This window comes from Diabrotica undecimpunctata, unplaced genomic scaffold (assembly GCF_040954645.1).
Source record: "Diabrotica undecimpunctata isolate CICGRU unplaced genomic scaffold, icDiaUnde3 ctg00000716.1, whole genome shotgun sequence".
NCBI lineage: Eukaryota > Metazoa > Arthropoda > Insecta > Coleoptera > Chrysomelidae > Diabrotica > Diabrotica undecimpunctata.
In genome coordinates, this window is record NW_027311976.1 from 15,514 (window position 1) to 32,177 (window position 16,664).

Sequence of the window (16,664 nt, forward strand, 5' to 3'; positions counted from 1 at the left end):
AAGTGGAACATTTTAAATACCTAGGAGAAATAATTGAATCAAACGGTAAACAAGACATGGAAATAAATGAGAGAATGGGATGAACAGGAAGCTTATTTAACACTATGAAAACAACATTTTTGGGGAAAAAAGAAATACCGAAGAAGGTAAAAACGGCAGTCGTTAAATCAGTAGTTAGACCTACAATCATGTATAATAGCGAGTCATGGACATTGACTGGGAGACAAAAATCTCGAGTCAATGCTATGTAAATGAGGTTTCTGAGAAAAATAGCAAACAGAAAGAGGACAGACAAAATACGAAACGAAACAATGAGACAAAACCTAAAACTAGAACCAATAAACGAAAAAATAGTAGAGAGGCAACTAAGATGGTTCGGGCAGGTATGTAGAATGTCGAATGAAAGATTAACAAAACGAGTGTTTGAAACGAGAGTGCAAGGGAAAAACAAACAAGGAAGACCAAGAGTTAGGTGGGTAGACGAAATCAGAAAAGAAGTTGAGAAGAAAGGATTGACATGGGAAAGTGCACGAAATCTAACACAAGACCGGAAAGCATGGAGACAAAAGTGTAAAACTTAACTCCACCAGCCTTACACCTAACGGTAGAAAGACTTAGGACTAAGTAAGTAAGTAAGTAAAAACATATAAGCAACAAAATAAAAAAAAGGAAAAAATATTTGTGAAAAAAAAAAGAAAAACTTAGAACAATAAAACAAATAGACGACAATAATTATATAAGCAACCTATGGAACAACTACAATGACCTAATAATCGATGCAGCTAAGGAAGTATGCGGAAGAAGTAAAAAGGACACAACAAAGAAACAGATAGCATGGTGGTCCGAAGAAATAAAAACGCAAGTAAAAGTAAAGAAAAATGCATGGAAACAATATCTAAAAGATAAATCAAATGAGAAGTAAAATAAATATAAAAATGGAAGATAAAAGGTAAAAATGTTGGTAACGGATACAAACCAAGATATTAACCAAGAACAAAACAATATATTGGAAGATAATACACAAAACTCAATAAACGAGGAAGAACTAAAACAAGCAATAAAAACGTTTTTTTGTGTGTGAGAAAATTGTAGATTGAAGACTCAATATTTAGAATGCTGATCTCGAAATTAAATTGCTCATTTAAATACAATTGTAATTCTCAACATTGGTTTAAGTAATAGTTTTAGGTACCTAATCTCGTCTTTACAAAGCGGTGAAAAAATAATGATGATGATTATATTAAGAGCAGGACGGATAGACTGAAGATGCGTACATAAAAACGGTGACAAAGAAGACATGGTAGCAAAAAATTTAATCATCTGATTACTTAAAATCTTTAGTTTTATTTATTTCTAGTATACGCACCTCTTCTAAAACCTTCCATATCATTTCGTCATTGGCATAGTCAAGAGGATCCAAATTAAATCTTATTGAAGAAGAAAATAATATTGGATCTTTGGTGATAACAGATATTGTAGATCTTAATTTATTTAAACTTATTTGTCCTGTATCGACGTCATCTAGCAGAACTAGACCTTCAACTGGCACTAAGCGTAATAAGCAATTCACGATAGTCCACTTTTCTTCAGGAAATCTACTTACAACGGCTATCTAAAAAAAATTAATATAGTAACACATAACATAATAAAAATATATCTGAAGTTTTTAAATATGACAACGAGTATATAGAAAAAACATACCTTTTCTGCCGGTTTAAGAACTATGTTTAAATTTTTGAGAAACGAACCGTGACCATCGTTGTCTTTAATGTAGACATTTCTAAAAACAATTTTTCCACAATAAGGCCAGTTTTTAGGAACCAATGTTGCTTCGTTGACTTTTTCTGTCGCCAATTGTGTATACTCCAATGCTCTGTTTACCACAGGGTTCTGTGATAATACCTCTATGTTTTCTCTTATACCTACATGTAGTGTTTCCGTGAGTAATATGCTCTGTGTGACTGCTAAACCAATGTATACATTGTTTATATGATCTACAAAACGAGTGTTTTTACTTCGCGAAATATGTAAAAAAAAATAATTCAAAACGAATGAAGTAAAAAGATTTTAGAAAGAGAAGCACAGAATACAAGGACATTATATTTCTTTTTACGACGAAGCATGATATAATGACAAGTCAACCTGCTCTATTCAAATTTATTTTTACTCTGTATACTATACGATCATAGGTTAAACGCAGATAGATGGGGAACGTGAATGGTAAATGATAGATATTTTTAATTAGACCTGGATCGGTATTCGATTGGTCTAAATTCTTTTTTTTTTATAAATATGACAATTTCAAGCTAATCTGAAGTATCTAATGCAAAACAGTGAACTCAGATGGGAGATTTCATGAGCAATGAAAACAAAACTGCGACGGGTTAGCTCTGGTAGACACCAGACTCTATAAAAATAAGTTTATTTTAAATAAAAATATAGTCAAATACATAACAAAAATAAAATTTACTTACTATATAATATGTCCAATAGAAATAAAAAGATGAATAGTTGAAAATAAAATAAAAAATTAATATTAGCAGCGCTCGGATAAGTGAGGCAAAAGACGATCTTTGGTCAGTACTCAAAACCGTGTGAAAAACTTATCATTACTCAGCCTAGGCAAGAGTTGAGATAAAGTAGGTCGATCAATACTAGGCACAGACGAGGAACACAATAATATATAGAACCTTAGTGACTCCTAAAACTTTAATTTTAGTAAGAAGTTAGACATAACGTACGGCCTTATTGTATAATCAGATAACAGTCTCCAAGTAAATACCAGGTCCAAGAAACGACATTGGAAAGAAGTCGTCGGTATAAATCTGAACAGGATTTAAATGATCCTAGAATGATGCGGTTTTTATTCTCAGCTAAAGCATGAAACATAACGTTGCCTTATATATCTATAAAAAAACTGTTTTAACAAACAGTCAGATTTTATTAAAAACAATTCAAAACATATGCAACAGAAACACCATCCACACAATTAGCAAAAAGCCTCTAACGAATAGACTAGATCATATAGTAATCTTATAAAAGTATGCAATATGGCCCTGGTACACAGACACCACCGTGATACTTAAATAGGTCAAGTAGGCCTAGTCCTCAAAGAACCGGAACAAGTAGTTAATAAAGCTCCTAACGAATTTCAGAAATAACTGTTCCATAAAACAACGTTTAGCGCAGGGATCTGTGGGTGAGGTGTGCTAATGAGTATACCATGAAATGGATTGTTGATGTGGCTGTGGATGGCCTGTGAGAGGAAGTAAACGTTTCTCTTGATGATTGCATCAAGAGACTTAAGCGCCTTGTAGTCTTCACCCTCGTCTCACATAAAGCATTAAATGATAATAATTTCGAGGCATATTACATATTTTGATATTTATATCTCAATACAATTGAGAAAACAGCCGGAGAGTTAAGCGATGCCCTCAAAAGATCGAAGAACGGTAAAGCAGCAGGACCTGGAGACATCCCAATTGAGTTGGTAAAGTATGGACCAAAAATATTACATGAGATGTTGGTTCAACTATTTAGCAAATGCTTAAAAGGACAAAATATCCCTGATGATTGGAATGTTGGATACATCAGCTCAATTTTCAAGAAAGGGAATTAACGCAAATGCTCTAATTATAGGGGAATAACTGTTAGGTATCAGAATACGAAGACATAGAAGAACAAAATGGTTTTCGTGCAGGAAGATCGTGCTTCTTCTTCTTCACGTGCGATCTCCTTTAAGAAGGTTGGCAACCATCATGGCAATTCGCACTTTCGACACCACTGCTCTAAAGAGGTCAGCAGAAGTGCAGTTAAACCAAGCTCTCAAATTATTCAACCAGGAGATGCGTCTTCTTCCGCGACTCCTTTTACCCTGTATTCTTCCTTGCATTATTAATTGCAACAAGTTATAATGCTCGCCCCTCATGACATGTCCCAGATATTGCAGTTTTCTTACTTTAATTGTATTTATTACCTCTTTATCTTTTCCCATTCTTGTCAACACCTCGATCTCCGTGACTCCATCCACCCAACTTATTCTTAATATTCTTCTGTAGGCCTATAACTCGATGGCTTCCAATCTGTCCGAAACGTGCTCTGATGGTATATTCGTTCTGCAGCATTTAATCGAAAAACGGAAGGCAAGGAATCTATCTACCCACCTATTGTTTAAAGATTTAGAGAAGGCATACGATACAGTACCTTTGAAAAAACTGTTTTAAACATTGACGAAAGTAGGTCTCAGTAGAGAGTATGTGGATGCTATCGCAAATATATACAAAAATGCAAGAAGTGTCGTTAAAGAAGAAAACTTTATATCTGAATCATTTCCAATAACAGAGGGGCTTTAACAAGGATGTTGTCTATCTTCGACCTTATTTAAAATATATATTCAATTATCAGTAGAGCAGTGAAGGAAACAAGTAGCCGGAATGGGAATAGACATAGGTGGTGGTAAATGTCTAACAACTTTATTTTTCGCATATGATCAGGTAGTCGTAGCGAATGATGAAGACGACATGGACTACATGTTTATAAAACTAAAGAAAGAATATGAAAAATGGTGTCAAAATATGAATATGTCAAAGACAGAGTATCTTAAAATAGGGGATGATGAAGAAGATCCAGAGTTAGAAATTAGAAACAGAAAAACATGTAATGAATATAAATATCTCGGATCTATAATATCTAAAGAAGGCACTACCAAAAGAGACATCGTGTACCAAAGTAAACATTCTAAACTCTCTACTATGGTCTAAAGATATTAGACAAGAAACGAAATTGACAATCTATCGAACCTTGGTAGAGCCTATTATGACTAATGGGGCAGAGTTTGGCAGATCGCGCATAAAGATAGAAAAAGAATAGAAGTAGTAGAAATGGATTTTCTAGGGAAAGCGTATGGTGTATATAAAAAAGAACATCTCAGGAATGAAGATATTAGAAGGAGGACAAATACTGTATATTCCAGTGTGGACAGAATTGAAACGAGATAACTAGTATGGTATGGTCACGTGAAGCGAATGAATGAAGATAGATGGCCATAAAAATCTTTAAATTACATACCACAATAAAGAAGAAGAAGCACATAATGAGAGATCATAATGAGTCATCAAAGAAGACGAATGGATGGACAGAAAACGATGGCGGTCGAAATTCGAGAAGCGGCAGAGGCTGTAGGAACCTCGTTTATATATATACATATATATATATATATATATATATATATATATATATATATATATATATATATATATATATATATATATATATATATATATATATATATATATATATATATAAGAAAAAGTAGTCCAAAATTTTTTGACTAGTTTGGAAAAAATATATGTAAATACTTTTTTCTTTTTGGGTGTGGTAGTCAATAAAAACAGAGCTTTGCTAAGGCGTACTATTTATTCTGAATCCAAGCTTTCGGTGGTGTTTTGCCACCTTTATCAAGGTCTACAAAGAAAATTACTATGTTGTAACAGTTTGAATGGTGCCAAAAAAGGCTATAAAAAACTATAAAAAACTTACCCGAATGTAAGATTCGTGGCAGAAACAACAACGTTAAATAACATGATATACTGAAGTTGCAAATAAACTTTAAAAATTACTGTTAAAAAAACACTTTAAAATTAGTTTATTAATTAAAATTAATTTTAAAGTGTTTTTTTAACAGTAATTTTTAAAGTTTATTTGCAACTTCAGTATATCATGTTATTTAACGTTGTTGTTTCTGCCACGAATCTTACATTCGGGTAAGTTTTTTATAGTTTTTTATAGCCTTTTTTTGGCACCATTCAAACTGTTACAACATAGTAATTTTCTTTGTAGACCTTGATAAAGGTGGCAAAAAACCACCGAAACCTTGGATTCAGAATAAATAGTACGCCTTAGCAAAGCTCTGTTTTTATTGACTGCCACACCCGAAAAGAAAAAAGTATTTACATATATATATATATATATATATATATATATATATATATATTACATATTTGGAAAGGTCTCCTTCTAGACAATTGCAGCTTCGGTAGAATGAACTGTTCGTATCAGAAGGCTTAGACATAAAATCTTTCATTATATTAATATTATTCTGTTTATATTATGTTCATGTTATTCATATTATCATCGAATCTAACGCCGATAAAGATAAAAATAACAGAGACTTATGAAGGAGATAACTTTCAGATCAACATAGCTTCCATATGATTATCACGAACAATTACCACCAAGGGAGATACAATAGTTAGTAAGATATTGCAGGATAAATAGAATACAACTAATCATCTGCTGTGAGACTAATGCGTAACATTAGCTGGGCCAGCACAAACATTAAAGAGTCATTACTACAGTTTGTAGTGAAACATGATTCACACCTGGGACAATAAAAGCAGTGTGGCGACGACTCGTGTGGAAACAACAGGTAATAAGTCTATCAAGAAAACTTATCTTAACCCTTGTAAAATAAAATAAAAAGCATATTAAGCACACCTGGAATATTGTTTAAGCATAGTGAAAAGAGACGATAAGGCATATACTTACTGAACCTACACGTGACTGCCCAACAATTTCAAGAGGTTGTCTTGTCGAAGAAGAAAATTGCCAGGAGATAATTGGGTACTCTGTAAGTATCCTGGTAGAATTGAAAAAAAACTTCAATTCATTCAAAAATATAATTTCGCCAAAAGATTATGTTAGTGGGGCAATTATTGCAAAGCTCTAACTGACTATTATCAAAGTCAAATAAGATCAAAAACAGACTTCAGAAATGTTAAAGCGCTATAAAGTTTTCTTTAAGGACTCAAATAAGTACACCATCACTCCAAAAGGGGTCAATTAATCCTCTTTTCCTGATTCCAAAACAAAACTGATACTACTAGACATATGGCAGCACATTGGACTGCAGACCATAACTTATGGCTGTAGGGACCGTTTTGAGAGAAAGGAAAAGGTAGATCAGGATAAAATCCAATGGGGAATAAACTCATTTGAACAATGTAAATCACCAGATACTGATAGAATTTTTTTCAATTGTCTAATTGAAGCAAAATAATATTCTTATTTTTTTGTAAAACTACTTTTCTTTCAACGAATAAGTAAAGTCAAGAGGATAATGGGATGTCTTAAATATACAATATTTTGCCCTTCCTACCAAATAAAACCACCCATTGTTCGCCAAAACATCCCCGTACGTGTTCAGTTAGTGAACGAAACTTAGGGGTGCCTTGTAAGTATACAAAACACAACAAAGATCTAGTAATAAACGAAAGGGCCAAGAATAATAAGCAGCAGTGGAGCTGGTTATGATCTATCCGCGCAGATAAGATCAAATACTGAGAAACCGGAAAAGTTCAGCAAAACAGAAAACAGAAAATCGAAATGTTTAAGGAAAAATGGTCAGAGATATCAGTAGTTGCTGACTGCATTTAAACACCCTTACCTGTTTTTACTGCAACATTAAAGAACGTGACAACGGCCAAAAATAAAATAATGATTAGGTCCAAATATAAACAAAAATATTCGCTACACATTAGAATAAGGCTCCAAACGCTTGTGTGTTGATCCAAGAGGTTCTCGAATGTTTCAGATATTATGGCTTCAGCTTCAGCACTTCTAATCGTAAACACTCCAAGTAACGATTTGGATAAGAAAAGTTGTAATGGGGCATTAGCTGAAAAATATTAAACATCTTGTATTAACTGAAGAGTGCACATCATATATATAGTTCGTCCCAAACCCTTCTTTCAGTTCGTCATAGTTGATCGAATTCTCTCTAACACATTAAGCTAGAAGTGACAGAAAAAAACGCGAGTCTGTGATTATTATACATAGAACTTAGAAAATTATTTATCGTAAAGCTAATTCTACTTCATCATCATCATCATATAACGGGGGTCCTACGGCGATTGCCGCTTCCCGCATTTCAGCCTCCATCTTTTCCTTTCTCTCCAATCTCCCTCTTCTAAGTCTCTAGATTGCATTGTTTTGTAATTTCTCTTTTCCAAAAATTTGGTGGTCTTCCCCTTTTCCTTTTTTCTGGCGGAACATACATTAAGGCTTTCTTTGGCCACCGCTCCTCCTCCATTCCCATCACGTGACCATACCATTGTAATTGCCTTCCTTGTATTCTATCTGAAAGAGTATCTCTAATTCCTGTACGGTTTCGTATTTCCTCATTCCTGATTCTTTCCATTCTCGATACTCGACATGACCTTCTAAGATAGTCCATTTCCACAACGTGTACTTTATCTCGTTCATTCTTTGTCATCCAACATTCGGCACCATATGTGGTAATTGGTTCTACAATTGCTCTGTATACGCGAAGTTTGGTATGCATCTTTATTTTATTAGACCACAGTAATGAATTCAGTATTCGTATGCATTTTTTCCCTTGGGTTATTCGGTTTTGTACATCTATCTTAACTCTGCCATCTGCTGATATGATGCTTCCTAGATATTTATACTGGTTGCAGCCTTTTATGGCTGCGTTTTCAAGCCTCAGATCTGTGGTATTTCCTCCAATTTTGAAATATTCTGTTTTGCTTATGTTTACAGTAAGCCCCCATTTGGCATATTCCTCAAATAATTTTCGATTTATATAATTTATATCTTCCTCATCGGTTGCAACCACCACCTGATCATCTGCAAACAACAACGTATACAGAGTTTCTTGTCCCACTTCGATGCCCCTAAATCTACATGTAGTTCTCCAATTCCTCAATGCTTCTTGGACGTATATTTTAAAGAGTGTCGGTGACAAACAACATCCTTGCTTTAGGCCTTTAGTGACTTTAAATTCATTTGAGGTTCCGGTTCCAATTGTTACACAACTAACTGCATTTTCGTACAATTTATATATCGCTCGGATATACGTCGAATCCAATCCGGACCTTTCGAGGACCTCAAACATTTTCTTTAACGGGACACTATCATATGCTTTCTCAAGGTCTATAAATACCAAATGGGGTCTCTCTACTTCTTTCGACGCGTTTTTTAATTATTTGTCGTAGGATAAATATATTATCAAGGCAGGATCTCCCGGTACGAAAGCCGCTTTGTTCTTCAATATCTTGTATCTGTCTTTCAATCCTCTACTTTAATATTCTGCCGTACAACCGGCCCACAGAGCTCGTCACACTAATACCTCTATAATTGGACCAGTCTCTTTTATTCCCTCTCTTCTATATGGAGCTTATATAATATTTATTCAAATCTTTAGGAATTTCCTGGTCTCCACACATACACATACACATATCCACGTCTTTTTTAACTTCTCTATTCCATTTAGCGTATATTTCTCTGTCTTGAGGATCTTTGGATTGAAGCCATATGTGATATGCTTGTTTTTTCTTGAGAACCTTCTCTTCTAGTTCCGTTGACAACCATTCAGGTTTTCCTTTTTTTGGATTTTCAACTTTTCCCAGTGCTTCATTTGCCGCTTCATGAATATATTTTTTAATTACCTCATACAGACTTTCAGGGTCTAAGTCCCTTGTTTCTATATTTTTTATTTTCTGAGCTATTCTAATTTTATATAAGAACTTTGTCAAATCTTGTTTAAAGCTTTCCAGGTTATATTTTATGTTTTCTATGGTTGTTCCTATGTCTGTTACTTCATCATTTTTGTGACTTGATTGTTCTCTCTTAAATGTCACCATTACTTTTGCAATAATCATATGGTGGTCACTTCCACATTCTGGCCCTCTAAACACCTTCACGTCCTTCGTTTTTAGTTTAGAATCTTTACGCTGAATGAAATAGTCAATTATTAATTTTAAATTCCTGGTAGGCTGCGTCCATGTAAATTTGTGTATATTCTTATGGGGGAAGAAACCATTTAATATTTTCAAAGAATGTGCCTCGCAAAAATCTATTAATCTTTGACCATTGTCGTTCAGAATGTCTTCTCCATATCTCCCTATTATTTCACTGTTGGAGCTCTTTCCAGTTCTTGCATTAAGATCACCTAAGATCCAAATTTCTTTCTTCTTATTAGTTGTGCCTAGAACAGTTGTTAACTTGTTAAAGTACTCTTCCTTGCTGTCAACCCTTGAGTCATCCGTCGGTGCATATGTTCCAATTACCACCATTTCATGGCCATTTTTCTTAATTTCCATGAGGATAATTCTTTCATCTATTTCTTGCCATGATTTAATACATTTTTTCAGTTTCTGATGTATTGCTATAGACCCTCCCCTTTTAGCTCGTTCTTTCTTTTCTACGCCAGTATAGAAATGCAGGTATTCGTTTATCTTTTCATTTTCTCTTTCTTTTTTCTTTACTTCAGTTAATACACAGATGTCTATTTTACTCAGTTCACGGAAGACCTCCTCCTGTTTTGTCCTTATTCCTTGTATGTTCCAAGCACCAAAATTCATAATCCATTTAGTTTGCGAATTTCGTTTATAGTTTAATCCGTCCGAATTCCAAGGCTTTTTGCTGAAATTTTTAACCTTGATGATTTTTTCCGAGTATCGAGGAGTTGGCCCGATGCCTCAACCCCCAACTTGGAGGACCAGGGTTTTAAATCAGAGTATCCTTCTCTTTACTATTCTACTTACGGATGTATAATTGGTTGGAGTTTAGAATATGCTAAATAGATATCCAATCAATGTTGCGCATAAATATAATTTGACGCAGACTGTCTCGATCGTGACAGTACTTTCACAATGTCAACTAATAAAATGATAATTATTGTCATTCCAGTTTCATGTTAGTATTATCAGACATTTTACAGTGAAAATTTAATTTTGTATTTATTGTCATAAAAATATTTTAAATATGCCGAGATATATCGAAAAATAACAAAGACTAATATTAAAATTTTTAAATTATTTTCAATTAGAAAAAGACAGATTACCATCCTGCTACTGTCAAATTTAACTAAAATGTCATGCAATAATTCTCGACATTCTTAAAATCCTATATGACGTCAAAATTAGTGACGCACTGAAAGAAGGGTTTGGGACGGACTGTAAATGTAAATTTTGTATTTATCTCAGAATTTTTAAATACGGGTATACTATTTTTTATAGATACGTTCATGGATGGTCCCAGAAGTACAAAATTCAAAAAAAGAAAATACAAAAATTTTGTAAAGAAGCGTATTTATTTATTTTTCAACATAACCTCCTTTTCTTAATAAGAACTGTCTTGCTCCTCAAAATAGCCATTAACTGCTAACATTACTTCTTCACGGTTGAAAAATCTTTGACCACTGAGCCAATTTTTCTAGTTTGCGAACAGAAAATAATCCAAAGGGGATAAATTTGGCAAATAGGGTGTATGGGGTGGTAGTTCAAACTTTATTTCATAAATTTTGGCCATTGCACTAAGAGATCTTTAAGCTGGTATATTGTCTTTATACAACAACATTTTCTTCTTAGACCAATATGGCAATTTTTGTTTAATTAATTCTCTCAAATGTCGCAATAGCTTCACATGATACTCGCCGTTAATGGTTTTTCCGTTTTTCAAGATAATCAAGGAAAATTACCCTATGCGTCTCCCAAAAAACCGAGCCATCATCTTGCCTGTTGATCGAACGGTCTTTGCCTTCTTTGAAGGCCCTTTTCTTCCTTTTAAATCCATTGTTTTGATTGTTCTTTTTTCTCAGGAGTAAAATGATGGATCCATGTTTCATCCATGGTTATCAAATAGCGCAAAATTTTGCTTTTTGCTGTAAAACTTTGCTAAACACTCAATTGAAATATTCTCACGGCACTGTTTTTGATAGAGTAAAGTAAACGTGTAACCTATGTTGCATCTCACGTCCAAATTTTCAGTTAATATAAGACGTACCGTATTTCTTGAAATGGCTACTAAGTCCACTAGATCGATTAGTTTCAGTCAATAATTACCCAGTCCCACTTTGTGGAGTTTCTTCTCCGTTTCTGGAGTCGTCACATCATTCGGTCGACGACTGCGATGCTCGTCTGAGCAGCTCGTATGGCCTCATTTAACTTTTGCTACACAATATTTTACTAGTTTAAACGAAGCAGCAGACTCACCCAGAGTAAAATCCAGTTCAGCTGTTGTATTGGTTGGGATAAAGTTTTTCAAATAAAAGTATCGCATCACATAACGATGACTAATTTTCTCATTTATACAAATTCGCCGAAAACGTTCACTAACGAAGGCTGCCAAACAGATACTAAACAACATTTTCAAACCGCCAAGACGATGCCAACGTGGAGTCTTCAAACTGTCTTTGTTTACTATTGTGTACTTTCTAATGCAATGATATGTCAAACAACAACTGCCATCTCTGGGCCAGGCCGGATACTTCTGTGACCACCCACTCACCCAGATATAACTGCATCAAACAATTTAATTTAAATTAGAAATTCATTTTTGTTTTTATTATTAAAAGTTAAAATATTTAATCATAATAATAAAATTAATTGGATTCTGTCATAATTTAAAAAAAAAGTCTAATGATTACTTACTATTATTATTAAGTCTCTGTAGACCTCTTATAGTAGCGACAAAACAAGATACCAAAAAATATATCATTATGGCAATTAAAAACATGGGAAGAATCATAGATGGGATACCGAAGATAATTAGTAACAAAGCGCCGTACACCGCTGAAAACATTTGCAAAGTAATAAAGTTCTTGTGTGGTAACTGGTTTATTACGTCCATATCCTTAGAAAATCTTTGTAAGATTTTGCCTGAAAAAGTAGATTATCATATATCAAATTTAACATTTGCAACAGTCTACCAAAACGTGGCTTGATCTTTGGTAATAACCTAATAAATTATTTATTAAATTACTTAGTTAGTTTATTTCACAATAAATGTTCAACTATAAGACTATTTTTATATAGTGCTACATTCATGTTAATATTTTTAAAATATCAAAATAATCTGAATAGAACATGAATTCTGCAATTTTCATTTGTCTAATTTAGTTAAGAAACTGTTAATGGGTAAAAAGGGACCCAAAAGCATAATCACTCATAAGCTTTAGAGTAAGCATTTTTTTTTTCTTATCCTGACAGTGATAATAAGTGATATCATAAGTTGACATCAAGGGTTATTATGTATTATCATTATTCAAGTTTATTATTCTCAGAGAAAAAATTTTAAACACCTTCACAAGTTACAATTTCATGACATGACCTAGTGAGCTCTTTTTAATTATTTATTTTTATTTATTTATTTATTTTATTTTAACTACTAATTCACTATGTGATTATTTGATTTTTACGACCAATTTTTTATAAAACTGAGTTGTTTTTTAACCAAAGGAATGAATTACTTCGCATGTAAGTTGTCTTTTACATTATTTATCTCTTTTACTTTACTTGAAGATGCTATGTTTTCAATCGACACCCTTCTTTTAATTTAAAAAACTGTGTTTTCTTCTAAAAGCAGCTTTGTTGTTCACATATATGGACTGACGCAGTTTTGTAAATATATAACGAAACGTTAAGCGCAATGTATGGATTAGCACTTTTAGTAATATAAGTAATATAAAATTAACTGCTAATTGGAACACAATATTTTTCGTTAATTTTTTTTGCGGTAATAGAAATAAATTTGATATTTTTAAATTAAATTAAATCCTTTTTAATTATATTATGGTAGATGAGGGTATCATTGGGATACGTGGCAAAAGTATCTCAACAGGTGGCAACAGATTTCTTTGTCAAATCGTCCAGTCAAAATGGTTGCTTCAATAATATTTCCGGTGATACTTGTAATAACCAAACATGTGCCGTTGCGTATTCTGGGTGAGTTCAAGGTGCGTAGCAAAGTAATTGGTGAACCAATTTTCAACTGAAGATTGTGTAATTACTATTTAAATGGAAATAAGCCACAATTAAAGGTTAAAGTACGTTTATTGACGTTTCAATTTCAACTTCGGAAATAGTTTGTGGCTTATTCCCATTTAAATAGTAATTACTTTAAAATGCCACAAGTAAAAAACTTCAGAACAATATGAAGATTGTGTGATGGCATACCTGGTATATTCAGAGAATTTAAAACTCTGTTGGATAATTTACGGCTTCGTCATCATTAACAATACTGTCGATTGATTTAAAATCAGATCAGATCACCTGGTAATATGGAAGTTAATTTCTTTAACATCAACATTTTTCGGTGCTAAAATTGCGCACTCACTGAGCCAATTATGATTCAAGTAATTATTCAGTATAGCCGGGAAGACACTTACAATTAATTCATGTTTGGTCTCAACAAAAGTGCAAAAATTATCTGGAAGTTTAACGAATTGTGTATTTAGATGCAGTTTTATTTTATCGATTTCAATATCCAGCAAATGTTTGGAAAATACTTACGCCTATAGATCAATTTGCACAGACATTTTGACATAAGTATGTTTTTAAGCTTGTATTAATCTCATCCGCATATGTAAAGAAAGAAATAACCGGTAATGTCTGTCGGAAGTCACCAGAGAGTAGTAAGACAGCACCACCGAATAGTTTGTCGGTTCCGTTTAAATCTTGCATACTTCTATGTAATGTTTTAAGTGAATGTTTATGAGTCATAGTACATTTCTCCCAGATAATAACCGAACTTATGTGCATCACATTTGTTTAATGGCAGCTTGAGTACGGAATATGCTGTTCGCCCATCATCTAACATTTATACAAAAAAAATTTCACATGGATTACCTTACAAAAGATACGCAGTAATATGATGGTAGTGAAAATAGCTTAATTTATGAACCATATAGATTAAAACGTTCAGTTTGAGTTTAAAAAAAAAGTTTAAAAAAAAGTCAGTTTTGTAAAAGTTAAAAAAAGAGTTCAAAGAACAAACATGTTAAAAAAACTTTAGTGTAAGTAAAGTAATTGACCCCATATTTGATAACTTGAGACATAAAATCGTTTAAAAGTAGTTTATAATAGTCACCTCAAATTTTACAGCAAAATTTTGATTTTGTTCATAAATTTTACATGAAATTTTAAGCAATTTTGACAGCGACCCAAAAATTGACATTGGCTTGTATCTATATTTTACTTACATTTACAATTTTCAAAATTAGTTGTCAACAGTCTTTGTACTTACTTAGGTTAGTTACTTAAGGGATATAAGATTAATAATACTAATTGTGTCAGGTGATAAGTTAATAAGGGGTAGCGGGTATGTACTTCTCTGCAAACCCGCAGGGGATATATCCACTTCAGGAATAGTACACCTGCCCACGCGAGGTCATGGATTTCCCCAGCCTCCCATCCCCGGGGTTACCGTGTCCTAACCCAAAGCATTTTCATCTCCACCCTTTCCTCCCCCCACTTGCAAACCAAATCACCAACACGCACCAATCACCGTAAAAAATCAGGCTACTACAAAGAGTGGCAAATGCCTATTACTTCATACAATGTTAGAACTCTTATATCAGACCAGAAAATGATGGACCTGGAGGAAGAGCAGAAATACATGAAATAGGACATCATCGGCCTCAGTGAAATAAGACGAAGAGAAGAAGCCCAAATTACTCTTAAATCAGGACACGTATTTCATTTAAGAGTTGAAGAAGACACTTCAAATGGTGGAGTAGGATTCATTATGCATAGAAAACACACACAAAATATAATTGAAATTATCAGCATAAGCCCCAGGATAATATCTCATCTTCAAACTAAATGCAAGATATAACCTTAAGGTAATCCAGATATATGCTCCAATGAAGAAATTGAAAAGTGGTTACATGCCACACCAGCATATTACGTAATAATTATGGGTGACTTTAATGCGAAAATGGGGTTTAGATATGATGATACAAAGGTATCAATAGGTAAGTATGGCTTTGGCCAAAGAAATGTTCCAGGGCAAATATTGCTGAACTTCTTACACCAGGAAAATTTCTTAAATCCCCTGGCGATGACGGACTAGTGATCAAAGCGATCAAACTAGGAAGAAATAAAATTATCCAGGCTTTGGCCAAGCTTTTCACTGAATGCATCTACGAAGGAAAAACTCCTTCTCAATGAAATAATGCAGTCCTTACATTATTACACAAGCAAGAAGACATAACAGATTTAAAAAACTTCCGTCCTATCAGTTTGTTTTCACACATATATAAACTTTTCTTTTACAAAAACTTATTAAAAAAAGACTGGACTGTAAATTAGACTTCTATCAGCCTAGAGAACAAGCTGGATTTAGATCGGGATACAGCACTAACGACCACTTACTAGTGATAAAGAACCTGATAGAGAAGTCTGCAGAATACAACAAGCCACTGGCACTGATATTTGTCGACTACGAGAAAGCCTTCGATAGCATAAGCCATCAGCAAATGTCAAAGGCATTGACAGAATGCCGAATAAACAATCGCTACACTAACATAATTAAATATTTCTACCAAAATGCCACAGCTAGCGTAAAACTATCTGAACAAGAAACAAATAAATTCAAATACGGCAAGGAGACACAGTCTCTCCAAAGCTATTCACGAGGCTTTTAGAACATACTTGTAAAAAGGTGCAACTGAACGAGCATGGTATCAACATAAATGAAGAGAAGCTCAGTCATTTGAGATTTGCAGATGATATCGTCCTTATAGCCAATCGTATGGATGATGCAATAATAATATTTAAAAAGTTATATTACGCTTTTTTAGAGGTCGGACTGAAGATTAATATGAACAAGGCGCAAATAATGTCTAATCTGGTGGTAATCGA

The 16,664-nt window shown here is 33.5% G+C and overlaps 1 protein-coding gene across 3 annotated transcripts in view; it reads right to left on the minus strand.

Annotated features, from left to right (window-relative positions):
• The window catches only part of LOC140431420 (ATP-binding cassette subfamily C member 4-like), a 116,163-nt gene that overhangs the window by 11,503 nt on the left and 87,996 nt on the right, over positions 1-16,664 (minus strand). For all 3 annotated transcript variants that reach the window (XM_072519346.1, XM_072519345.1, XM_072519347.1), the window contains 4 exons: positions 12,453-12,680; positions 7,445-7,675; positions 1,702-1,994; positions 1,367-1,612 (listed from right to left, as the gene is read on the minus strand). In XM_072519346.1, coding sequence (XP_072375447.1) covers positions 1,367-1,612; positions 1,702-1,994; positions 7,445-7,675; positions 12,453-12,680 — 998 coding nt within the window. The remainder of the gene's footprint in view (positions 1-1,366; positions 1,613-1,701; positions 1,995-7,444; positions 7,676-12,452; positions 12,681-16,664) is intronic.